This window comes from Lupinus angustifolius, chromosome LG20 (assembly GCF_001865875.1).
Source record: "Lupinus angustifolius cultivar Tanjil chromosome LG20, LupAngTanjil_v1.0, whole genome shotgun sequence".
Classification (NCBI taxonomy): Eukaryota; Viridiplantae; Streptophyta; class Magnoliopsida; order Fabales; family Fabaceae; genus Lupinus; species Lupinus angustifolius.
In genome coordinates this window covers 2,126,975-2,154,903 of record NC_032028.1, presented here as the reverse complement: position 1 = coordinate 2,154,903, position 27,929 = coordinate 2,126,975, and the positions used below count along the sequence as shown (strand labels likewise).

At 34.6% G+C, this 27,929-nt stretch overlaps 1 protein-coding gene across 5 annotated transcripts in view; it reads right to left on the bottom strand.

Moving 5' to 3' along the window:
* LOC109336257 (callose synthase 9-like) overlaps positions 4,393–27,929 on the bottom strand; it is a 37,582-nt gene continuing 14,045 nt past the window's right edge. For 4 of the 5 annotated variants that reach the window (XM_019572746.1, XM_019572745.1, XM_019572747.1 and 1 more), the window contains 31 exons: positions 26,573–26,659; positions 26,359–26,444; positions 25,911–25,935; positions 25,592–25,686; positions 25,417–25,498; positions 24,323–24,483; positions 24,099–24,219; positions 21,627–21,724; positions 21,455–21,545; positions 21,217–21,377; positions 21,035–21,144; positions 19,591–19,725; positions 18,447–18,515; positions 18,194–18,371; positions 17,956–18,070; positions 17,247–17,366; positions 16,808–16,923; positions 16,631–16,714; positions 16,429–16,541; positions 15,371–15,423; positions 15,133–15,309; positions 14,795–14,842; positions 14,205–14,363; positions 13,508–13,621; positions 11,470–11,558; positions 10,370–10,528; positions 10,194–10,296; positions 5,639–5,758; positions 5,241–5,291; positions 4,945–5,127; positions 4,524–4,760 (listed from right to left, as the gene is read on the bottom strand). In XM_019572746.1, coding sequence (XP_019428291.1) covers positions 4,524–4,760; positions 4,945–5,127; positions 5,241–5,291; positions 5,639–5,758; positions 10,194–10,296; positions 10,370–10,528; positions 11,470–11,558; positions 13,508–13,621; positions 14,205–14,363; positions 14,795–14,842; positions 15,133–15,309; positions 15,371–15,423; positions 16,429–16,541; positions 16,631–16,714; positions 16,808–16,923; positions 17,247–17,366; positions 17,956–18,070; positions 18,194–18,371; positions 18,447–18,515; positions 19,591–19,725; positions 21,035–21,144; positions 21,217–21,377; positions 21,455–21,545; positions 21,627–21,724; positions 24,099–24,219; positions 24,323–24,483; positions 25,417–25,498; positions 25,592–25,686; positions 25,911–25,935; positions 26,359–26,444; positions 26,573–26,659 — 3,540 coding nt within the window. Of the gene's footprint in view, positions 4,761–4,944; positions 5,128–5,240; positions 5,292–5,638; positions 5,759–10,193; positions 10,297–10,369; positions 10,529–11,469; positions 11,559–13,507; positions 13,622–14,204; positions 14,364–14,794; positions 14,843–15,132; positions 15,310–15,370; positions 15,424–16,428; positions 16,542–16,630; positions 16,715–16,807; positions 16,924–17,246; positions 17,367–17,955; positions 18,071–18,193; positions 18,372–18,446; positions 18,516–19,590; positions 19,726–21,034; positions 21,145–21,216; positions 21,378–21,454; positions 21,546–21,626; positions 21,725–24,098; positions 24,220–24,322; positions 24,484–25,416; positions 25,499–25,591; positions 25,687–25,910; positions 25,936–26,358; positions 26,445–26,572; positions 26,660–27,929 lie in introns of all 5 variants that reach the window. The other variant, XM_019572748.1, reaches the window with a different exon arrangement.

The window sequence follows — 27,929 nt, the reverse complement described above, 5'->3', positions numbered from 1 at the left end:
TTATACACAAGTAATTTCTAGTAAAACTATACACAAGTTTAAAATATAATATGTTGAAATTTTTTATTACCCCTTTAAAATTAGGTGACAAAACATGGTTATGCTCCCTAATAAAATTAGGTGACAAACTATACAATTTTTTATTACCCATTTATCATTATTTTATATATCATTTCTTTGGTCATCAATGAGAAACGACCACCTTATTATTTTTTATTGAAAATTAATATAATTTTCATCGAGATAATTATTTCTCATATGTAGCAAGATGAAGATATAGTAGTGGATATAAGAAATTTCTATCCAAATTGAACACCTAATGAAATCTTGAATTGTTTGAACTTTCTTTCTAAATTTCTCTTTCTTGAGGAGACATGGAAATCAAGCATGCATATTTTCAACCTCCAACCAAACTTTGCTATGCATTCATAACGTCTCAGACTTTTATGTTGCTACAGAAAAGGGAGATTTGATTATTAATTCAAAACCAAAGAAGTGAACTATAAATATTCCTTAAAGCCATATAAAGATACACAATCTCGTGTAATTCTCTTGGAAGCCAATATTTTTAGCCTCAGTTATTTCCGTAAAACTAAATTCTTAGTTTTACTTTCTAGTAATGCAATAAAAAAACTCAACAAGAAAATCTTATATAAAGACATATATAACACATTTAATTTATTAAATGTGAAGATCAAGAAAAATAGTGATGCAAACTAAAAGTAGAGCAATGACTTTCAAAATCAAAAGGAAATGGTGAGTTGTTATCAACAAGTAATATATACAAAATTCAAATCTTTACTATCATAACTAGCCTTGTAAGCTATTATACAGGTCTAGTACCAATAAAACAAGCAACAAGTACTCTATTATAAAATTCAAAGCTTATTTCAATTTTTTTCCAAATCATCAAGCTTCTAGATTGGCTTTGCGCCCTGAAAAACTTCATATGAAATCAATGCTCTGAGATCTGTATCAGTAACTATGATACAAAATAAAAGTAAGTTAACCGGAGCATGAAAGAAAAGTCATAATTGCTGGCCATATCTTCCGTCCCACTCCAAAAGACACGTCATGATCGAGCAAGATTAACAGAAAGTCGGACATAATGAATATATCCTAAGTCCCCAAGCCTTAACCAAATAACGGGACAACCCGTAAAGATCCCACCAGCTAGACACAAATGACAAGGCCACACATAACCCACTTATGACACCGCTCTGTTGCGCCATATGCACAAAACTGTCACCTCAAACGAACAACCTAGACCCCAACAATACGCAACAAACTATTACATGCTAGTAAAGTAAATGGAAATGGCGAGTTGTTATCAACAAGTAATATATACAAAAATTCAAACCTTCACTATTAGATCAATAGCCTCGTAAGCTATTATACAGGTCCAGTACAAACAAAACAAGCAACATGTTCTCTGTTATAAAATTTCGCTTATTTCAATTTTCTTGCAAATCATCAAGCTTCCAGATTAGCTTTGCGCCTTCATCTGAAACCAATGCTCTGAGATATGCATCAGTAACTCTATGATACAAAATAAAAGCAAGTTAACTAGATCATGAAAAAAAAGTCACAATACTAACCATCTCTTCTGTCTCCCTCCAAAATACACGTCATGATCGAGTAAGATTAAGAAAAAGCCGGACATGATGCATATCTCCTAAGCCCCTTCGAGCCTTAACCAAATCACGGGACAACTCGGAAAGATCCCACCAACTAGACACAAATGACAAGGTCACACAGGACCCACTTATGACACCTTATGCTACGCCATCTGCACAGAGCTGTCACCTCGACTGAACAACCTAGACCCCAGTAATACGCCGCAAACTACTACATGCTAGTAAAGTAAATGGAAATGGTGAGTTGTTATCAACAAGTAATATATACAAGAATTCAACCCTTCACTATTAGATCAATAGCCTTGTAAGCTATTATACAAGTCTAGTACAAACAAAACAAGCAACTTGTTCTCTATTATAAAATCTTGAAGCTTATTTCAATTTTCATGCAAATCATCAAGCTTCGAGATTGGCTTTGCGCCCTGCAAAACTTTATCTGAAACCAATGCTCTGAGATTTGCATCAGTAACTCTTTGATACAAAATAAAAGCAAGTTAACCAGAGCATGAAAGAAAAGTCACAATTGCTAGCCATATCTTCCATCTCACTCTAAAAGACACGTCATGATCGAGCAAGATTAACAGAAAGCCGGACATGATGAATATCTCCTAAGCCCATTCGATCCTTAACCAAATAACAGGGCAACCCGGAAAGATCCCACCAGTTAGACACAAATGACAAAGCCACACAAGACCCACTTATGACACCTGCGTCATCTACATAGAGTTGTCACCTCGACCGAACAACCTAGACCCCGACAATACGCCGCAAGCTACTACATGATATTGTGCTTTTGGATAGATAACATGATGGATTTGCAATATGACTACAAATCTCATCCATAAAGCATGAACCTACCATAGCCACCCAACATGTTAAAAGCAACCTTCGCCTATTGGAGGCAGACCCAACATGACATTTGGTCGGTCGAGCCAACATCTACAAAATGAATATTCTCCTCACATCTCCACTATAAATAAGGAATTTCCCTCTTAAGTTAATTTAGTTACACTCTCTCACTTACTTATTATTCTCTTTCTTACCTATAGAATATCTCTTGGTATTACTCTCTATATCCTTTACATACCCACTTGATCATCATAAAACTTTTCAAGTAGATTCCTTGTGAACTTCCATCCATCCAGACCCCATATTTTCTAAAATAATGAGCATTAGCGCCATATGTGCTCACTTATGACAACATATTCAACAAACTGCAAACAATACCTCTTGAGGTTTCACGACAAGTGGAACATCTTGCTCTTCACATAAAAGACAACTTCGACAAATCATGCATATAGTGACAAGACCAAACAACTACCCCCAACAAGTAGCAGACATATTCCTCCTATTTTATTTGAGGATCACGAATATATCAAGGTTATTCATAGACACAATGACGCCCTTGTTATCACAACAAAGCTTAACATTAGGAAGATTGGTAAATTACTAGTCGATCAAGGTATCTCATCCAACATTATGTTCCAAGACTTCTTCAATCAGAGAAACCTAGGAAATGAGTGTGACCTATATCTATCTTTTGTGTGTTTTGCAAGTTGAAAACAATTGAACATATAATGTAATATGGAGATCCTTAAAGCCATAGTAAGTTATGGTCCAAACTTATAAGTTTCACAAATACCTTCTAGTATTCTTAATATCAATGTTGAAATTGGTAATTCAATTTTCTAAATATAGAGGGGGCAATATATTTGATTAAAATTTATCGTGAATAACAATAAAATATAAATAAACATATGTAATTGTTTCAAAATTTGAAAAAACATATTAATTCTAAAAAGTATTTTAACAATTAAAGATATTAAAGAATAATGTACATTTATTTAGTGTCGTTTTTCGTTCTTTTAAAGACTTAAACTCATCCATGATAAAATCAGAAATAAAAATTTCCAATATAAATAACAACAATGTTGTCATCAAACAATTCATCTTGATTAATGATGAAATCAATGTCTGCTATAAGAAAATTCAGAATATATCAACAATATCTATAACTATACTCCAAATTGGAGTAATAATAGTGTAATATTCTTTAAATTCTTAATTAAAAAAATAAGAGTATGAGATAAAGAAAATATTAGTCAAAATAACTTACAAATACTGCATGAATTCATGAGTGATGATAAGAATCATGTAACGAATTTTTTGGTTACAAAAGCGCAAACAAAAATGCACTATTAATGGTGTAATGTTCATTTTTTATTGTCTTGTTAGTCATATAACGTGAATAGAATGATAACGTGAATAGAATGATAAAATTGTTAGTCATCTTATTGTCTTGTTCAAAATTGATAAACTAAGTTTTAGTTTAAACACTCACTTCGTGGGTAAAATATATATTTAAATAAGAGTAATGCTATATTTTTTTATTAAACTCTCCTATAAATTCTCATACACTACAATAAATTGACATATGTTTTATGTAAACCAATTATTAATATATTTGGTGATTTATGTTACTTATTACATGTAGAAAGATTTTAAAGAGAATATAATATTTTTATTTTTAAGTGACATATATTACTTTTTTGGAGTACAAGAGGATCAGAAGACATATACATCATTGATCAATTACAAAGAAAATAATATATCTCCAACAACTTATTTGGGTTGTGATTAGAGTCCTATAACTTTGAGTATTGGTTCTTATATAATTGTGGTGTTGGCACATCATAAAAGGGACTAAAACCAAGTAAGGAATAAAAACTAAGAGAAATAATATAAGAGACCAACATCAAATAATTTATAACTGAGATATACTTGAAGAAATAATGATACGCTATCGTTGAAGATACTTACTTAAATAAAACCTAAACTCCCTACATTGACTCAAAAATGTCCCACGAAGGAATTTCTCTAATCCAGCTACATCCCAGTATTGGGATTGTTCCCAGCAAGGATCAGAGAAATTTCTAACCCTCTGCTAAAAGCCTGGTTAAACATGAGACGAGTTTGGAATGTTGAGACAAATGGGAACCATGAAAAGAATACAATGGGTAAAAATATGATCGCTCCCATGCCAGCATCATATAAGCGACCAATTGATCGAATGGATTTCCAAAGTCCCAGCTTTTTCATCACAGGCTTCCAAGCTACAGCAATCTATACAAGGACAACCAACATAGAAAAATCAATCACTAGTACTACAATAAAATGAGACATTGAGAATCCAACCACAATGAAGGCTTCAAGTTGTAGATAATGATATTGCAACTAAGCATGCAATCCAACCATTGAAAGATGAAATAATTATTTACACAAATAAATCAGAGGAAAAAGAACTCACAGAAAGAATTCCCCATCCAGTAGGAATGAATGCCAACAAGGAAGCGAATATGTCACCTATAGTGAGTTTGGTAAGTACAACAGCAACAGCTAAACCAGCAAGAGCCAAAAAGAAGGAGAGTCCTTGGATAAGGCGCAACAGAAGTTGGAAATTCACTGATGTCTTCTGGTTAAAGGTGAATACCTATTGAGCAACAATACAAGACAGTCTTAAGATGCAAAATTACCAACATATACACGTATCCTAAGATTCTAAGATCACAAGTGATGCAATGCAATGCAATGCATTTTTCGCACCTTGAAAAGAATTATAAGCCCAACCAGCACAATCCATGACAGGCCATAAACCTGTGAAAAATTACAGACATAAGCAGTCAGTCGATTAAGTTGCAGCATTCTGTACATTTAAATATGTAAAACGATCTACACACTGAACCCATCAAGCCACAGCTTCCTAAGTATGCATATATGAATGACTTAAATATAACTAAATATATCAATTCACATAAAAAACAACACTGCAAAATGCAGTTGCTGCTGGTACTACTATAATTAATGCCAATGCTTCAGTGACTGCTTGTCTGCAACTGTAGATACCAAAGTAGAAACAAGAAAAATAATATCATGAAGGAAGAGTTCTTATACAAAAGACAGAAAAATAGGGTAACAGAGAAAGAAACACAAAGCTTTAATACCGTCAATGATGTATCTGTTCCCTTCACTTGAAGTTTGTACACAACCCCATACTGGAAGATGAAAAACCTTAGACTCAGGATGGTCTCTGCTATCCTTGAACCAAAGGTCCTGATATGAGCCTGTAGAATGCAAAAGATCTGAGAATGCAAAAGATCTGAGAATCAAAGAAAAAGGACCCAAAAGACTGAGTAAAATTGAAAGGGGAGGAAAAGGAATTTATTTGGGGGCCGGGGTGCTAGCATTGAAAGATAATTGTTTTCTTAATTCAACAACAATTCAAGATCAGCAACTTCGGGAAAAACGGAAGAGCATTATAACTAAACTTGGTTAGAAACACCCATCCGTTGTATGTCCCTACAGGTGATTGTGTTTACAACAAAACATAGCCATATAGGAAATTATAGTTCTCACGTAACCATGAGGATGGTAAGCACCTGAAGATAATGATTAGCACGGTAATTATGATAACATGTATTCAATCTTCTACAAAGTTATATAGTTTGACAACATTAAATCTGTAATGTATAGTGTTTACCCTTCTGGTATAGCTGAAAAAAGGATTTTCTATATGTTAATCAAACTCCCTAACATAATCACATCAATTTAATTAATCACAAAATAGTACCAACAAATGCCGGTTAAGGTTCCATCTCAAAACCATTTGCTAACAAAAGAAGTATCCAACAAGTATGTAACCATGCCACAAAGAATAAGGCAGACAATGTGGGACTTCCAACAATATAATATGTGGGGAAATCAAACTCAGTGAATTAGTCCATCTTGTGGGACTCTCTTAGAAGAAGAAAATTAGAAAGCTAATGTCAAAAATTCTCTTCAACCCAAATTTGTCCTTCACAATATGTCAAGTGTTATATGACTTAAACTTTCAAAGATAATAAAGGCACACAAAGTTTATTCTTGCTCTGAGATTTGTCGATTTCTTTTAATAGAAAACTGGGCCTAACATTTCAGAGAATAATATTTGTTTTATGCCTAGGAGGTCAACCATGGAAGCAATATATTTGGTATAAAACAGATGGGAAAGTATTGGAGGGTGCAAAAACAAGATCTTACATGGTTTTTATTTTTGGAAAAAGGCCTACAATGTGGTGCCTGATAGGATAACAATAAGACTGAAAACTTTATTGCAAACTCCTGATCACTGAGATTATTAGAGAATGGTGTAGAATGCAATAAGATATAGGTGTTAGTTACTTTTGTATAAAGTTAGGTAGGCTTGGTAGTAGCTTACTGTGCAAGCCATCAGTGGGATATCAGATCATGAACAGATCGGTAAAACTGTAGAAGACAATAAAAATAAGAAAACAAAGAGAAACAGCGGTGCTTTGAGAAACTCATTCCTCCCTGCCCAAGTGTGTTCCCCTGTATCCTTTCCAGCCTTTTATCTCACCGTCCTTGCCACTTAGGCTTACAACCCTATTACCTCTTTCGCCCCGTGTCCTTTACTCCCAAACTACAGGACCAATTTCATTTTTCATAACCTCAGTTACTATGAGGTGGAAGGCTCAAGAACAATGGACATACTGACCGATATTTGAAAAAACAAATATATGAAAGATAGGGTTAAAAACCACATAGTAGGGTCACAAGATTTCCCCAGACCTAAAGGATTACACCAAGGTTCACACTTTTGAGCACTTAATCATTTTATTTTGGTCTTGCATGTGTATACTGAACATATCCAAGAGCCACTCCACAACACATACTTTTATCAAAATAATGCAGTCCTAGTGGGGCAGTCGAGGGAGATAAAAAATGGAAAGCTAGAGCTGTACTGCTGTAGAGAGACAGCTTTGGAAGCTCAAGGCTATTTAGGAACTAAATCAGAATACATGGAATGCAATCTCAGCAAGAACCACAGTGAGAGATGGTTAGAGGTGAAAACCGAAGAGCATATTATACCACACGTTATATGGTTCAGTATCTTGGTTCTATCATATAATTAACAACGAAATAGAGAGAGATGCATTGGATTCAAGCTGAAGAAGTATTTCTGATTTTGAGTTAGGAAACTGTCTCTTAAGCTTTAAAATAAAACTTTTACCACACAACTATAAGATCCGTGATACTTTTAACTTTTAAGGTATTGAATGTTGGAAAGGAAAAAGCTATCTTGATGCTGTAGAGTTGAGGATGTTACGTTGGACGGATGAATTAATAAAACAAGATATGATCATAAACGAAAGCATTAAAGAGAAATTGAGAAGGTTTTGGTAGAATCTATTGGGGAAAATATTATAGATGTTCAGGTGGAGGATAGCCCAATACTAAGAGGTAAAGGGAAATCAAGAAAAACAATAAGCCATACCATAAAAGAGCACCAAAATTTAACCATTTATCTGGCCCCATCTAGTGAGAATACTTTATCGATGTTGAAATGTTAAGCCATCTAGCAAGTATTTGGGCCTTGACAGATATTAGAATAATCTTAAGAGAGAAATTGGTTGTGCCTAGCTTCACTGTGCTGAGCTGGCAATCCTTATATAAACTCTCTTTTCCTATCTTGTAATTCAGTTTTTGAATAATAACAAAATTCAATTTCAGTAACCTCTTCTCCATTCTTCTATTCTTCTTCTCTCTATCTCTCAGTAACCGTTTTCTTATATGGTATCATGCCTTCTTCGGCTCCTGGTGCCTCTCTCTCATCTCCTCCTCCGTCCACACCATCTCCAACTCCGCTGCAAACGGTGGCGTCACCGTTAGTTCTTCCTGCTCCGACGATGAAACTAACGGAGCAGAACTTTCTCGTGTGGCGACATTTCATGATTGCCACACTTACTTCCAACAGAGCCAATCCATTCGTTCTTGGAACCGAAATACCTCACCGATTTCTCACTGATGATGATCGTCTTATCAACAAAGTGAACTCTGCTTACTTGCGTTGGGAAGAACAAGATCAGGCGATTTTTTCCTGGATCTTGAATTCTCTTTCTGAAAGCTTACAACCTCGTGTTGTTGGTTGTCAACACTCGTGGCAACTCTGGGAAGAACTGCACAATTTTTGCAGTTCTCAAACGAAAGCAAGAAGTCGACAACTCCGTTCTCAACTTCGTTCAATTACTCAAGGATCGTTGTCGATATCTGAGTACTTTAGGAAGATCAAAAATCTTGTTGATGCTCTAATTTTTATTGGAGCTCCGATTTCCACAACTGAACATGTTGATTATGTGTTGGATGGTTTAAATGAAGAATTCCAACCGGTGATTACTTCGATTGAGACGCAACTTGATCTTCCAACACTTCATTCCTTGGAATCGTTTCTTCTGACCTTTGAATCGCGAATGGAGAAGAACAAGTCGAAAGTCCTCTCTGATGCTCTATATTCAGTCTCAATTCCAGTCTGTGCGACCTGACTATGGCTTTGGTATTTCGAATGGTGGTTATCGTGGCTATCGAGGTCGTCGTGGTGGTCGCATGTGCGGTGGAAGGGGACCTCACCGTGGTTCGTCTCTGTACTGTGATTTCTGCAACCGCTTTGGTCATGACGTGGTAACATGCTATTATGCACCTTATGGCTACAACTCGCTAACCTACGCTCCACGAAGTGTTGGAGTTGCTTCACGCTCATCTAATTTTCTTCAACCTGGATTGGGCCATCATTCAACATTTAATTTCTCTCATGGACCTCCTCAGGCCCAACTCTCTTCATATACGGATCACTACTTATCTCCCCCTTCACATTTTCCTCCAACTGCAGCACACTACACTCTTGGGCCTCACACATCTCAGTTTGGGCCTCCTTCCTCTCAATCTCTTCTAGGACCGAGTCCTCACTCATTTGTTCCTGATGGTGCTAATAGTAATCGAGGGCTTCCCTATTCTCCACCTTCCTACACACCTCATGCAATGATAGCAAACATTGAAAAGGAACCAAAGACCTAATAATAATCGAGGGCTTCCCTATTCTCCACCTTCCTACACACCTTATAACAGAATCTAGAAAATATTTTCAAGGTTCATTTCATGATTTAAAAAATTAGAGGAAGGATGTAAAATCAAAACATGCTGGAAAATAAGAAATGACAACAGACCAAATAAAAGGAACCAAAGAGACTTAAACAAACTGAGCAGTCTCTCTGCCCGTCAGAACTAGAAAATCACTTGAAATAAAACAAACAACCCGAACCAGTTAAATGTCTAACAGCATTGAGAGACTGTTAAAGAACTGCTTAAATTGCATACTGTAACAAAACTCTAGCCACTTTGTTTCTAAAAAACAATTGAATAAGACATCTCAAAATGGAAAGCCTGACCCAATATTCACAAAGGACACCAAGCCTTAATCCACTAGGTGGTGTTGGCTACATGGATTGAGCCATAATGCTCTATCATAAATCCTGCCCATTAACAATAATAACATACCATGTAAAGATTGGCCACTGCATTCAAAGTTTCAAACTAGAATTGCAAATAACAAATCCTGAAAGCACTGTATGGGGTCTGCCAATCTTTAGTATGTTGTTGCACTGGTCCTATTAATAGAAATAGAAAAAGGAAATCATCTAAAATTGATAAGGGCAAAATATTAAATACCAGTTCTTCTTCCCACCAAGCTTCCCAGCTATCTTCTCCCTTAACACCAATTCCACCTCTATATAGAAGCCAATTCATCCAATCTCGAAAGTCTTCCACTACCCTAAAATGACACCAAGAGAGAAAATCAGTATATACAAGATCTATACCTAAAACGTTACAGAGATAATACTTACTTTTGCCACTCAAATCCAGAAGGGTTGAACAAATATGGAGCAAACAACCATGATAGAGCCATAAACCAACTGCTTATAGTCAGAAGAATGTACGAGAGTGTGCCACCTTCATTGTAGCCATAAGCACGATATACTATCATCAAAAGCACAACTTCCAACCTGTAGATTTCAGTGTAAGAAAAACAAAGAACTGCAATTTTTAAGAGCATGCAAATAACTTTGAAAGTGCAGGGAAGCCTAATATCTGAGCTATCTGTGTAACAGTATAGAGTTCGTGGTAGTGGTAAGAGCTTTCTGCAGCCATCAGACCAAACTACAAGCTCAGACTAATGCCTCAAGTGCAAATGGGGGTTCACTCAACTGGCAAGATCAGATTATATTTACACAAAGGTCATATTCTATTATATTTTCTAGTTTAGATACTTAGAATTTTGGAGGATAATGATTTACAATTTCCATTATATTTTATATATTTTTTACTATTTTATACATGTATCCCTAAACGTATCGTATCCTATATTTTAAAAAAAACATGTGTCGACATATTGGATACATATCGTATCCGTATCCGACACACGTATCCGTATCCGTGCTTCATAGGCGGCCCTTCACTAGTAGGACACGCCAATCATGAGCTTGGACTGGGACAAAAAGAGCTTATTTCAGCTACACTAGTTATTACTTATTAAAAATATCCAATGCAACTGTTTAAGTTTGTTTTATTTAATATAACTTTTGCTAGAAATGAATCATGATAAGAAATGTACAATTTTATTTAAAATATTGGCAGTGTAGAATAAAGAAAGACAACATGATTTCCCAACTAATTATTTTATCTTCTTAAATATAAAGAAATAAAGATCAAAAGACAGATCAATTAGAGAAATAAATCTTAATGTTGAACTCAGAAATCCTTTGCTACTTGAATTTTTAAGCACAGATAGGGAAAGTGAATAACTGAGCACAGAAAGTTAAGTTAGAAAGAGAGAGAATGACATAAAGTAAGATGATTTAGAATAAGGTAAACTCCAGGTCGCACAATAATCTCACAAGATATTTCCTTTATGTATTATTGATTATAATGAGAGAGATATACTCACCCTTTAACAAAATGACTGCGAGAGTAGAGTCTGTAATTCTCGGAAAATTTGATATGGCGGACAACAAACCCACGCCCAGTTGCTTGATACTGTTGACAACTTAACATATTAACAATTGAGAAAAGAAAGTTGATAAAGAGAAAGCAAAAAGTAGGTAGACAAACCCTTGCACCACCATGAAGAATGGTCCGACCAAAATAATGTGTTCTTGTACCCAACGAAAATGTGAAAAAGACAGCGCAGAGCTGTAACTGCATTGTGACAAAACTGACAACAGCCTGCCGAGCAATTGAAATTAAATAATAAGAAAATAACAAAAATTTGTTCTCAAGTTATTGCCTTCACAGTATTCAATATAGATGTTAAAGCTAGAATCAACAAACCACAAGAAAATACTTAAATTACAAACATTATTGAAATCATTCTTAAATCAAACACATTGCCAAGAAAGTGTAGAAGCTAAAAAAGTTCACATGGTCTTGCGGTCCTGCCTTTAATTAATTGACATGCCTGTTAGTAACAGGCTAATGATAGGGCCAATAATGAAAATGTGTGACAGTGATATGAGAACACCGTAATTGAGTACCAAAAGAAAATGCAGCATTTGGTTCAATGATGCCTTGTGAAACATGCATGAGTTCATTCCTCACATTATTGACAAATTCAGAGAAGTGATACAGGCTATCCACACCTCATCTCTATATCTCAAACTCATTCATAAGCATGGAAAGACACTTGTGTGTATGTGCAGATTCACTTCTCAAATATTTCAAGTATCAGCCATTTGTAGCACAGGATCTTTTGATGATAACTATAAAGAAGAATGAGATACACACATACAACACAGAGACAGACACTCACCCTCAAGAAGCCTTGTTCGAGAATGAAACCCAAGATCATTGGCACAGCAGTGAAAATACCAATTTGCAAGAGAAACTGTGTATTCAAAGCAGCATTCAGAGCAGTGTTCTTAGTTATCTTTGCCCTTTCTCCAATGGCTTGACCAACACCAGAGAGTGCCTGGAAACAGATTAAACTTAGTTCGGATATTTGAAGCAAGTCATAAGTAGAAAAACCCCAAACAAGAAAAATGTATATCCATTTAGTCTATTGCAAATAAGGCAATAATACTCAAATATAAATTGCTATAACAAGTAAAAAATGAGAATTCAAGATGAGGCAAATAATGAGAATTCAAGATGAGGCAAATAATGATCAAAACAAGGAACGACTTTAAAAAATGGCAAAACGTCGCACGAATAAACATGTAAAATAAAAATGTGACATGAAACCATCTCCCACTCAAGACCAACTATAGGCTTAAGAACCACAAACATTTGACACAATAAAACTCTAATAAATGAAAAGAAATTGTGAGGAAAAAAAAAAGACCACCTGACAAAAACTACGATATAGAAACAACAAATATCTCAAAATGAAATCCATCTTACCAGGTATGCTTTTCCATAAAGAAAGATATATACAGTTAGCACTGTTAACTGAAAGATGACAGAGAAACAAAAAACCATCACTTAAAAAGGCATAGATATAGTTAAACACAAGATAGTAATTCTAAAATAATAAGGTGTGGAACTGAAGCATTTGTTCATTTTATCCACTCTAGACTTGGTTTTATATTCATAGATACAAAAACATGATTAATAACTGCAAATCTCTATGGTTCACAAAAGTATATATTTTCTTATCTAGGTCCATCATTCATTCATATTTCATCCCTTTGTACAGGCAGATGAAAACATAAAATAAATATGATGCATAAATAACATACCATGGTACAAAAGTAGTATCCAACTGTTGTAAAGTAAAAAGACATCATCCGGAAGAAATCAAAAAGTTGCCCAAGTCTGTATACATCACGACTGAGAACCTGTTCACCCTTACCACCTGCAACCTTCCCCCCTAATAGATGGCGGACAACAAACCCACGCCCAGTTGCTTGATACTGTTGACAACTTAACATATTAACAATTGAGAAAAGAAAGTTGATAAAGAGAAAGCAAAAAGTAGGTAGACAAACCCTTGCACCACCATGAAGAATGGTCCGACCAAAATAATGTGTTCTTGTACCCAACGAAAATGTGAAAAAGACAGCGCAGAGCTGTAACTGCATTGTGACAAAACTGACAACAGCCTGCCGAGCAATTGAAATTAAATAATAAGAAAATAACAAAAATTTGTTCTCAAGTTATTGCCTTCACAGTATTCAATATAGATGTTAAAGCTAGAATCAACAAACCACAAGAAAATACTTAAATTACAAACATTATTGAAATCATTCTTAAATCAAACACATTGCCAAGAAAGTGTAGAAGCTAAAAAAGTTCACATGGTCTTGCGGTCCTGCCTTTAATTAATTGACATGCCTGTTAGTAACAGGCTAATGATAGGGCCAATAATGAAAATGTGTGACAGTGATATGAGAACACCGTAATTGAGTACCAAAAGAAAATGCAGCATTTGGTTCAATGATGCCTTGTGAAACATGCATGAGTTCATTCCTCACATTATTGACAAATTCAGAGAAGTGATACAGGCTATCCACACCTCATCTCTATATCTCAAACTCATTCATAAGCATGGAAAGACACTTGTGTGTATGTGCAGATTCACTTCTCAAATATTTCAAGTATCAGCCATTTGTAGCACAGGATCTTTTGATGATAACTATAAAGAAGAATGAGATACACACATACAACACAGAGACAGACACTCACCCTCAAGAAGCCTTGTTCGAGAATGAAACCCAAGATCATTGGCACAGCAGTGAAAATACCAATTTGCAAGAGAAACTGTGTATTCAAAGCAGCATTCAGAGCAGTGTTCTTAGTTATCTTTGCCCTTTCTCCAATGGCTTGACCAACACCAGAGAGTGCCTGGAAACAGATTAAACTTAGTTCGGATATTTGAAGCAAGTCATAAGTAGAAAAACCCCAAACAAGAAAAATGTATATCCATTTAGTCTATTGCAAATAAGGCAATAATACTCAAATATAAATTGCTATAACAAGTAAAAAATGAGAATTCAAGATGAGGCAAATAATGAGAATTCAAGATGAGGCAAATAATGATCAAAACAAGGAACGACTTTAAAAAATGGCAAAACGTCGCACGAATAAACATGTAAAATAAAAATGTGACATGAAACCATCTCCCACTCAAGACCAACTATAGGCTTAAGAACCACAAACATTTGACACAATAAAACTCTAATAAATGAAAAGAAATTGTGAGGAAAAAAAAAAGACCACCTGACAAAAACTACGATATAGAAACAACAAATATCTCAAAATGAAATCCATCTTACCAGGTATGCTTTTCCATAAAGAAAGATATATACAGTTAGCACTGTTAACTGAAAGATGACAGAGAAACAAAAAACCATCACTTAAAAAGGCATAGATATAGTTAAACACAAGATAGTAATTCTAAAATAATAAGGTGTGGAACTGAAGCATTTGTTCATTTTATCCACTCTAGACTTGGTTTTATATTCATAGATACAAAAACATGATTAATAACTGCAAATCTCTATGGTTCACAAAAGTATATATTTTCTTATCTAGGTCCATCATTCATTCATATTTCATCCCTTTGTACAGGCAGATGAAAACATAAAATAAATATGATGCATAAATAACATACCATGGTACAAAAGTAGTATCCAACTGTTGTAAAGTAAAAAGACATCATCCGGAAGAAATCAAAAAGTTGCCCAAGTCTGTATACATCACGACTGAGAACTTGTTCACCATTACCACCTGCAACCTTCCCCTCAAATAGTGCAATCTGATTGAGTCCAACATCTCTTCCCTTACCAACCTGTGTATTTTAATATTAGAGTGGGATTTGTTGTAGATATATCAACAAGAACAATACTCACCTGAATGTATTCATGATGTGTAATATTTCCTTGGCGTAAGGTGGAATTAAATCCTGTATATTAACAAGAACCAACCAAAGAAATGTCAGAACAGGAAAAGGGATGGAAAAAAACTCAGACAACAGAGTCTCTAAAACCAAAAAAGAACACAAGGAAAGAAACATAATTATAGAACTAAAATACAACTGTAGCAAGAGTGCTCAGGCATTTTTCTCCCACAAACAGAACACGCCTGGCATCACATATCTACTTCAGAGACTCACGCCTGAGAGAGAAAAGTCGAGACTAATCTGACTTTCCAAAATACTATAGTTGGCGTATCATACATCCCAATGCCCTAATGAAGTAATCTCGAGAGAAAAGTGTCACAGCCATTCACACAAGGCCATACAAAGTCATATCAATGTCTTAACTCCCAACATACAAGGTAACCTTGTCCATGCCAGACAAATATGAAAATCCATTGACACCCCATGAGTCAGAATACATGTTCCAACAGATCTTAAAAAGAAAACAGATGAGAGAGAGGACATTGGAAAGACTAATCCATGGGCATTTCTTTTTTCGTTCTTTAAAGACCAAACCAAGAGTTAATCAGCCAAAAATCTTGTCTATAATCATCAAATACGGTTAACCTTAAAAATGAGAGCAACTTGAAAGGTAGTTATTAATATAATAATTATCTTTTGAACAGCTTACAAAAAAAAAATTATCCAACATATTTCAAAATCACTTCATTCATTTTTGTTACAATATACAAAAATATCTGATAATATTTAATCATATCATGGAATTGATTAGGATTCATTCTGTCACTATAGGTAATCATATTAGGATCAATTACGTCATTATAGGTACTTATTTTAGGATTCTATCATCTTTTGTTAATGGCCTATAAATAGGACAAAACTTTTAATCATACCATATTAATATCAATTATATATTATTTTGATTTCATAATTATATATCATATTAATATCAATTATAAATAGGACAAAACTTTTAATCATACCATATTAATATCAGCATAGTTCTACGAAGCAAAAGCAACAGCATACCAGAGTATATATCTTCACTAATGTTGATTACACGAGAAGCCTTGCTGATACCACCACGGGTTATGTGGAACACTCTATCAAAAACATCAGGATGACCATAATGCATACGGACCCTGAACATATATTTAAAATATGATAGTATCAATTAGTATGAATATCAACTAAAGAGACCATACATTAATGTAAAATAAAATGGCCTTACTTCAAAGGATTTGCTAAAACACGCTGACCCAAAGTGACAAAACTAGTTTCTTGATTCGACATAAATGAGGCCAAAGATGAGACACTGCACACAATGACAGATAATTTACTCGAAAGCGATAGCATTGCAAATTTGTGTCTGTAAAGGACACTATCACATGATTTAAGATGAACAAACCTCCCAGTAAAGACATGTTCTCTAACACCAAGAATGGTAGGGGGACGAAGCCCGTGATCAGAATGAAACTCCTCAAGAAGATTCCTCATCTTCAAAGCCTCTTCAAAGTAGTTATCCTAAAATAAAATTATACTACACATCACAACCTAAAACAACTGAAGAAGAATTATACCTTATAATTTATAAAAGAATAAATTCTAACCAATGTTTATTTATACAATATGTGATACAAAATAACACTTCTTATAAGTGAAGATCTTAAAGTGTATTGGGTCAAAGAGACAGAGAACACATAATAAACTAGAAGATGGAATGCCTAACAAATCTGGAGCAGGAATAAATAGAAAATAGTAGAATACAATTACAAATCCTCAACATCCAACACAATTTATTTGGAAGATTCTAGTCAAATATGGACAGCTGTTAAAACTGCTATTACCTGATTCATGTCAATTGTCTGGACAGCATATCCACGGGTAAATATAATTGCATGATTTTGATTCTCGGGCTTCCCTTCACCAAGTTTTGGATTTCCAGGTAATTTCAATGAGTATATTTCCTGTGACATCGAAATACTACAGCTGAGGGAGGAACAATAACAAAAGAAAAATTAATGAAAGCAAGGTAAGAAAATATGGACAAACTGCAGGTTCTAACCCAATCCAAAAAAACTATTATTGAAATTATTCAAGGGCCTATCTGATGACCAAAAGTGAGCAAACCAATACGAAATCAGATTGGCCAGGGCCACAAAGATGCTAAATTATGTAAGAGAAGTAACAAAGGAAATACCATTCAATTAACTAATGAAGGCAATCAATAATGAAAGCAACAAAAAAGGGCGGCTGATTTCACAAAGCTCCCACTTTGTGGAAGTATGGGGAGGTTATATGTATGCAGCCTTATCCCCAAAGAGGTTGTTTAGGAACATAAATCATTACAAACAACAAAGCTATTTTATTAAGTACAAGAAATACTATAAGCATTAAAAACCAAGTGAGAATGCCACCCTGTTCACAAAAGGATAAAAAATAGACTCAAGTACATACATACAAATGGACTAAAATTCTATAGTGAAAATGCTAGACAATGAATTGAAAAGAATGTAGGGCATACTAAAATATATAAAAAGTACAGAAGAATGGCACCTTATCTTTCCCATTGAGATCAGCCTTCACAAGCTTTGAGTAGTATTCTGTGCTAACTTTTCCTTCCCTTACAGTTTCAACAACATCAATGAAAGCGACACGAAGAGCTTCATTTCTAAAAGCATAAAGAATTAAAAAATTAGATAAGGACTTTTAGATTTAAGCATCCAAATAATTAGGATAATCAACTAGTGATAACATACACATGAAACTGGATCCCCAGAATTGCTGAACTCACCTTTGCATAAGTAAAGCAATATCGGTAGCCTCTGGTTTTTGCTCCTCTTTCTGCTTACCATAAATTTGACATGTCACAACATATGTGAACTTAAGGTCTGCCTGAGCACGTGCCTCAGGGGATAAATCAAAGCCATGTGTATCAGTTACTTCATCACAACCAATTGCAGCCTCCAAATCTAGATTATAAACAGAATTTTTATTACTAGCATTGAAACATAGATAACAGTACGAAGGAGTTTATATGTTCTTACCTCCAGCTGTTGTCCTCTCCAGATAGGTTTGAAGCATAAGAGCTTTCCTATAATACATCATTCCACGAACTGTGCATTTGAAACAACAGAGCATAAAATTGCCATGAATAAAGAATGGGTACGTAAAGTTTTTCATGACAAACATTCAGAGGTTCAAATTCAAAGAGTCAAGCAGTGTTAAAAGTAATATTCATATCATGTTTATGGTCATTCAATTATATCTTTCCAACCTTTGTACATTAAAAATATATCTTCACAGAGTGACTTATAGTAGTTATTCTGGATCACAGTTCAAACCACCAACACTACAAAATGCGATATTGGTATAACACATTGCAGAGTGACCACTATACTGAAAATAGTAGCCACAATTAAAACGTTTAAAAATATAATGAAACTAACATAATTCATAATTATAATTTTAATAAAATTAAAACATATATGAGCATACTACAAAAGCAACATGATATTCAAATAAAATATAAACACATATAAAAAAGAGCAGCCTAGTGGAGTTAAAGAGAGCAGATTGTAATTATAAAAAATGGGCAATGTGTTAATAATTATATTTTAACTGTCATAAATACTTTTAATTATAGAAAGGATGTCATGTGGGGTGCAACCCATTTAAGGATGTCACGTGGGATGCAACCCATTTAACCATTTGAAGTGCAATGAATGCCAAGGCTAGGAACTCGCAATTGCAAGATATAGAGACAGGATGAACAAAAAAAGGAAGACTGCAAGATACGACTATAACCATAAAAATAAAAAAATTTGACTGTCATTCCTGCAAAACACAGGAAGCCATTCGAAACAGAGGAATGTGGATTTTCCCTGGGGGGAAGTGATTTGAGCAGAAAAGGGGTAGATGTTTTCATAGAATGCATCGGCTGCAGGAAATTGTCCAAAAAATAAGTAGGCTCTGAGTTCCAGCAGCTTCTATGGCTGTGGCACTGAAATATAATGATACTAGCTTCTGGTATTAGCAGAAGCCTGCTCTTCACTGCTCCATTGCAATTTACTCACTGCTACTGACTACTCAGGCTTGACTTGCTTTTGATGCTATAGTACTAGTAACAGAAAAACACAAAAGGAACAGAAGAAAATCAAGAAAAGCAGCAAAGATATTGATTAATAATACCTGTTCTAGCAAGTGTTTGTCCCCGATAAGAAGCCCAGAAACGCAGTTCAAGTATATCACTAGGACTATCATAAAGATCTGTGTCAAGTGCATTTTCGTCACGGCCGATTCGGGCAAGAAAGTTTTTCCACTCATCTGCAGTCAATTGCAGCCACCATCAATTAATGCATACTATATATACTAGCAGGCAAATGTAGCAGCTCCAGCTTGTTGAAGGAATAAAATAGATTATTTTATCAAGAGCTCTCAAAAGCATGCAAGCTTTCCAGATGTAACTAATTACTTGATTAAATAATATCCTTTGATTACTTTATGATATCTATACGCTCATCTTTATACCTTTATAAAGATAATATATGTCCTTATTTTTAAGTTTGCAATTGGGTATTTGCCATTGGAGTACTTTATAATGATCAAATGAAATAGTAGGTTAAATTTGATGACTCAATTTTAAACATTTTAAATTATAGGGGCCCAACTAATTTTTTAAAATTATATGGACTTGATCACAAACCTTCAAATCCCTTTAACTGGTTTCATTGTACCATTAGAGCACTAAAACAAACAATATGGATAAAATTAGAAACTATCTATTATCAGATCCAATTGGAAATAAAAAAAGAATTAATATGTACCCAAATACAAACTTTAAACATGTAAGGACTTAGACATATTCAAACATTCTGAAAAAGTGCTGGGGGATGCAGAACATTCAACCTAATTATGTTAAGGCAATCAAGTCATCCCTTCTTTAGGTTTTTAAGGAAATAAGTATTAAATTGGGCACAAGAAAAGTAAATAATCAAGCTTAGAAAAATGTAATTGGTCTGGCAGCAGGCAGAAATCAGGCCAGACCAATTGCTTTCAGGATGGCCTGCTCCTTTCTCACAAAGCAGACGGCGACCAGCCTGGCCTTATCTACTTTATTATAATGGCAACGAGGAGTAGTCTAACAAGTACTTAAACCATGCGGAACTTACTTCCCAACATGCCCTCTCCACAGAAACCTGTTGGACCAAGCTAAGGATTACCTTTAACCGGTGATTAAAGGGCATCTTTTGGTCAATAACAATCGGAAAGAAATTGGGCTCTAACTTTGAGAAGAGTAGCTCAACGGGACTCTCAGTTCCCAACATATTATATTTTTCTCCTCTCACCAAACCATACTCCAGAATGCAATAAGGTTGGCACAAGTTCAGCCCTGAAATAGTTGGACTTCCCCTGGTTGTGAAAGTAATTAGACTGGCCCACTTTTAGGCCTAAATGGCACAGGGCTGATTTCACCCTGAAAGTAATCCATATAGCTTGAGGAGAAATATTGCCAATCCAAATAGTTTAAAGTAACCCATACAGAATTAAGTAAGCCATTCAGTTGTAATGTGATATTGACTGAGCCAGGATGGAGTATAAAGTACTGTAACCACCTATAAAGTACTGTAACCACCTGGATATATCTTCTGAAGGTAGAACAGAATTGATATGCCATCTTCGTTTTTCTTTAAGAGTTCAGCCATGCTATAAAGCACAACCTCAGAATAATAAGGAGTGAAAACACTGCACATACAAACGAAATCATAAGCACAGAAGCAGTAAGTGTATTAATTTTTTCCAAGATACAAGATTTACCTGAAGGATAACATCTCTCGAATAGGTTTTGTAACAGGCATCTTCATAAAAAGCGAATTAGCGAAATACTCCAGCCTTCTCCTAGCCTCAAGATTTTTAGGAATACTCGAGGCAGACTCTTTGATAGTCAACAGTGAATGCAATCTTTTCACTTGAGCTTTCTGTGTATGCTCAATAGTTAGTAAATTCATACATGAGTATACTCACAACAGTACAGAAAAATATGATTACAGCATACCAAGTCTGTATTCTTGGGCCATTTCAACTTTGAGAACAAATGTCCTTCGTCCCTAGCTTTGGTCAGCAAATTCCATGTGTCATAATTCTCCCTGGATAAATAAGAAATCAACATTTATCTAACAGCTCAGTGAGCAGACTAGTTTAAAAAACAGTGTGAATCTATGACAAACCTCATATTTACAGAAAAAACATCATATCGTACAACATCATAAAGATCCTGAACAGCCCTAACTGCACCCCTTTCCAGTTCAGGTGTTTGAGCCTCTTTCTATAAGATGTCGAAACAATGAATAAGTTCAAATGTTAACTTTGCACTGTAAAAGGCACCAGATTGAGAATAGTATATTCATATGCAAATCCCAAATCTATATAAAATAACAAGAACAAACTAAGAAAATCGGCTACTCAGCCGGAAAATTTATTCCAGGGGACATTGTAAAACACATCCATAGCAAATAAGTTACTGCTAAATACAAAGGTCACCTATGTAAATTGCCCTGAAGCAACCAAGAGCATATGAGCAAATCCAAAAATTTATCACAACATATGTAGGGGGCAAGATATAGCCTTGAAGATGCAAGTTTTCTTCACCAACCAAAATACCTCAAAGAAACTAAACTAAAAAACCAGAGGACTACCAGTTCTCCAAAAGAAATAAAGAAAAAATTAAAAGGGGAATTGGATCGTGAGAGCAACCAAGATTGTTCTCGCAATAGAAAGAGCAATTCCCTTACAAATCCCAGATGCTGTAGCACTAAAAGAAACTAAAAGCCAGCTGTTAACAAAGAAGATGTGAAGCAAGAAAAAATGTGCAAGTGTTCAGCTATTAAGAATAAATGGTTAGCACCAGCCACGATAGCTCATATATGAATGAACTAAAATGTTAAATATGTCTAGAATGTTGGACACTTGACATTCTGTCAAACCATGTAGAGATTTTTCAATCATTCATGCTATCTGACCATCAATCCTCACATGATCTTTCTGCCATCAAGACTTCTGAATATATATAATTTGCCCACTGCAGTTCTCTGTAGTTTTTTCGTCCAATGCAAATGCAACTAATTTACTGCATCATCCACTAATGCACAAACTACTTCCATGCCAAACTATGAGAACAAAGCAAAGGAATGTTCTTATTAAATAATTCATCCTCCACGCCACCAACCATTCTCGCTAGTAGTTTCTCTTCAATCACTAACCTACTTTATTTTAATATAACCTCTTTACGTTTACAAATGACAAAGACCAGCCTGAACAAGAACCAACTATAGATGAAAACTATGTGAGGTCATCAAGATGAGGAGAACCTTTCTTTATTTTAATATAACCCCTTGTGTCGAAAGTCTTCCTAGTACTGAAGATTAAGTGGTGTATTTCTTCGATGATAAGACAAGGTTTTGATGTATCATTGTTTTGGTGTATTCCTGACATGTGTGAAAGAAGTATGACATCGCGAAGGAGGAATGAGTTAAGGAGTGTATAAAGTTGTTAAATACCATGCATTGCCTGCCTCATTCTTCGAGGTGTGTTTTAAATACCAGTTAGAATACTTCTCCCATTGCCAATTAGTTTTCATATGGAACCTTAACATAGTATCAGAGTCTCTATGACCAGGTAGTCAAGAGTTCCATCATTGTCATCACCATTCCTCTAAATCAAATAATGTTATTTTCAGCACAAAATATGGTAGACATGTGCATAGATCACACTTCAAGCCCAAAAGACCAATGAGTGAGCGGACATGTTAAATATATAGAAACATTCAACATGACTACCCCAAATAGTTTACACTCTTGGGAAAATTGATTCTTGATAGGTACAAAGTTGCTTTGAGGATTTCCTATGCAGACTTCCTCTCTTTGGTATTAAGTTTATCGTAGTAAGTACAATTTGCATCCAAATGGGTGGGACACTAACCTTGTGAGAGGAGGTACTAATGCTAGTCTTTGGAAATTCATTTCTGAGTTTACGTTTCTCTATCTTTGTGGTTTATGGTATGTATGGTATGACATCCAATTTTTAAATTTACAATAGGTTTGTCTGCCTCTTGCTAAACTTACAATTCATACATCTTATCTTACTTTAACTTATATGAAAGACATGCTTCTAAAGCTTGTATTCACAATTCTAACTGACTATTTAATCCCTCTTTCGATTCATCAATTAAAATAATATCGTCCACAAAAAATATGCATTGTGGCATCGGTTCTTGGATATGCTTATTAAGTACATCTAAGACCAATGTTAACATATATGAGCTCAATGTTGACCCTAGGTCAGGTGTAATCATGTAGAGTAATAGGAAAGTCTTATTGAGAGATCATCTTATATTCTCACACTGGTCAGGACCCCATCATACATATTCGTGCTTGCACAAATGTAGGCAACCCAAACTTATTTCTTCTTATAGAGTTTTTCGAAATACCTCTCTAGGAACCTTATCATAAGCTTTCTCTCCTTAAATCTCACAATAACACTACACAAGAAAGTCCCCTATAATTTCTTAATTAATAAATCAATAGCTTTAAAAGTGTGAAAAAATAAAGAATAAAGAAAATGACAAAGAAGATAAAAAGATACTAAACAGAAACATACTAGAGTTACAGAAAGGGCAAGAACGTAAAGGATTAGGCACAAACCAGAATTCCCATCAAAGCAATTACTCTTGATATCACAATATGCAACTTATTAAGTTGGAAATCCAAATGAATAGTCTTCTGTGTGACACATGCATTAATATCATCATATATTCTCTCAACCCTGGTATAAAGACCGCAATTGCAAACAAGCAAGAAATCAAAACGTCAACATCAAATAGAAGGAACATTGTTCAATGCAATTCAGTATTACAACTGATACTTACCACATTCTTCCCACTTCATCTAGTATTTCAGTCAAAATGTGTTGAATAGCATAGAAGCATTCCTGAACAGCATATTTCATATATTCATCTCTTGAAATCCTATCCCAAAGCTCATCTTGAGTATCTCTACTCTCAGCAGCAATATCCTTAGCTAAAAATATCTTCATAATAATGATGCAAAAAAACTAATCAATGGACTTATCTTAACAAGGAGATATAAGACCGTGATCCTATATATCAAGCAAAACCAGCAAAAACTTCATGGAAAAAAGAGCAAAGCCAGCAAAAATATATATGCAAAATATTCTCTAAGATGCATATTATTTTGTAAATAATAATGGTTATCAGAATTATCCCATTCTAAATTTGAATTGCACAATTTGATTAGCTTCGCAAGGGCAGCAAATGATCTCATCAAATACAAATCTGATAGGGCATGAATTGATGCTAGAATTTTAGGACAACTCGAGTAACTATTTCCATGACAATTACACCTGCCAGATTATGTTCACACAAGACACAGTCCTGTCTGAACCAAATGAGGAACTCGGGATTTACCTTTTTAAATTTTATTGGATTGTCAACAACAGCCAAAACATGATCAATGGCTTATAGGGTGATATATGTCAATTGACCCAGTTTTATCTGTATTCAACTACTTGAGGCAGAGCAGAGAAGAATCAAAGGAAAATATCTATAAAGTAGGAAAATAATAATGAGTGAGCTCTATCTTAGGAAACTAAAAACTAGTTTCCAAGTTTCAAGATATTCACATCCTCACAGAATATCTACAATAATTTAGAGAGATAAACCCAATTAATATCGTTAGAAGCTAATGTCAATTTTTTATACAGAATATTATAATGAAGTCATTGCAACAAGCATTTAAGAAAATTATATGACATCCTAACCCAAGTTCAACAAATTGTCTTTTTAGGTCATTTAGTTATTTTAGAATTTTGACACAATTAAAAAAAAACTTACTCTGGGGAGTTGCAGACTGTAAAATTTAAACAACTTCTGTGTTAATTCAATACTCATAAATGACATTCTAATTCACAATTTGAAAGTCATGTTTAAAACATCTTCATTACCTTGCTTGCAAGAAGAAACAGTGGCCATTGAACCAAACGAAGATCCCCAGAATTTCTTGGCATTAAAAGCAACTCCAGTTCACTGCAAGCAAGGAAAACATGACCACCCAGGTAAATTATAAGAAAGAAAGAAAGAAACAGAAAGAGAAAAATTATAGAAGTTTCCATGACTAACAAGTTAGTTATATAATCTTCCTCCCTTAGATTTCTTATGATCTCATTCCAAACAGGCGAAAACTGAGCAGCATCAAACTTATTCTTCTCCACAGGCTTCAGATGAAGGAAAATGGATAATCAAAAAATTCTCAACATAAGAACGATTCAACCAACAAGAGAGTACTTTGCTTTGAGATCATTCGTCAATGTAATATATATAACTTTCTGATCAATATATATAAATTTGTTCATTGCAAGCCAGTACAAAGTTAATATGACGATGTTCGTATTCAGAAAACATAAGTAATTCTTTGTTTTCCCTGGAAAAAATGGCTGACCTGAATAGCCGATGGTTGGGAGCTCCTGAAAAGATGTCGAGATTGAGATAGATTATGAGGGGATATAAACTACCAAAGCAAATCACCGAGAAAAAGTTAAAAGAACGGCAATTAATTTTTTTTCGTTATCATGTTAGTCCCACCATTAATTTTTTTCCTCATGTGTCACTTTCTTGTCTTGCCACATGTCTAAGTGCGCCAAGTGTTTCATTCTAGTCATGCAATGTTAGCAAAAATATAACAAAGGGACTATCATGTGAGCAAAAACAAAATTGAGGTACCAAATTGATAAAAACAAATAAGTTATGGATCAAAATAACAGTTTTGCCAAAAAAGAATTGAGGGTACTTCAGAGATAGCTACTATAGAGAAAGGACACACACAGACATCTATCATCCAACTACAGAATGAAAAACAGAAAAACAGCACACATCACAAGTAGTACTACCTGCTGGGTAGAGGAATGTGCAGGGTGTCCATAAAAGCTCCAGGAAACTGCTCAAAAAGCCTGTGTAGAGCTTCTAGTGACCTAATCTGGTAACAATATACAGACAAGAGAAAAAAGGTTTCACAACCAACGTACAGCAACCAATAGTAACTCAGCGAAGTACCAAAAGGTTTCCCAGTGACTAACTTCAACTACTAGAAAAAAGACTGCATACCTCTCCCAGATGAGCTCTAGCCCCAAGGAAGAATCCCCAAACAGCCGATACAAGTGTGTAAAACACATAAATATCAAGAAGATAGATCTGGGAAAATCGGAATCACCAAGTTGGGAAACAATCAACCAAAACACACAAAACTAGGAAGAAAAGGGAGAGAAAAAAAATATAATGATTGCAAATTAAGGAATAGGGGAACAAATTTTAAAGAAATATCTGCATAACAATTAGCTTAGTTAGCTAGGCTTTAAGTATCAGTTAAGTATCAGTTAGCATTGTAAGCTGTAAGCCAGCTGTAAGATAGATACAATTAGCTTAGTTAGCTAGGCTTTGGATCTACATTAGAAATGTTAGTCACTCAATGGCAACAAAATGACTACTCAATAAGAAGCAATAATCATTTGCAAATATAGAACTTAATTTGAAACTGTTAGTAAACTAGTGAAAATTAATGATTATTGACTACTCAATATAAAGCAATAGCAATTCAAAAAAGTCCTTGATTACACATTAATATCACAAATATTTGTTGCTCATTAAAGGTCCTTGATTAGGTTAACTTATTTGGTTTTTAAAATAGCATTTATTCCAACCTTCTCAAGAAAGAGCTCTTGGAAGAAAAGGCTTTTTTAATGCAAAATCAAATATTCTATATAAGCAAGCATAAGATAAGAGCAACACCGTTTCAGCAAAACATCCAAAGAGCATTACCAAGCAATGTTTGTTGGGAAAACAATTCCCAGCAAAATATTACTCAACTAACATCCATGCCAGTTGACATGTAACTGAAGTACCTCTTGGAAGACAATATTTTCCAAGACAAAAATTATAAAAAGAGAAGGCAAAACTATAAGTCAGAAGTCCTGGAGATAAAATTCGCAGTGGCAAAGTTATCCGCGGATCCATTATCCATCCAAATCCCATACAAATTAAGCTCATCAAATCCATCCATTTTAGTTAATGGATAGGATCCGATGGATAATTTTAACAGTGGACGGATTTGAATCCAACCTACATATCCTATGGATATCCACTTACCAATCCATTTGGATGGATATCCAATTATTCTTTAAAAACATTCCACTAAAAAGTGATTTTTTAAAAGTGCTTAAGGAGACTCTTTGAAGAAAAAATGTGATTTTGGAGTCAATTTAAAAATAAAATAAGAATTCGAATGGATTGGATTCCAACCCATTAAAATGAATTAATGGATGAATTGAGATCCAGTCCATCCATTGGCCACCCCTAGATAAAATATCCTCCTGATTGACATTATTTGAAGAAATGCAATCACACTCCATTTCCAACCTTATGAAGAGATCAAATGAAACTTAATCCAAAAATGTGAAAAGTAAAA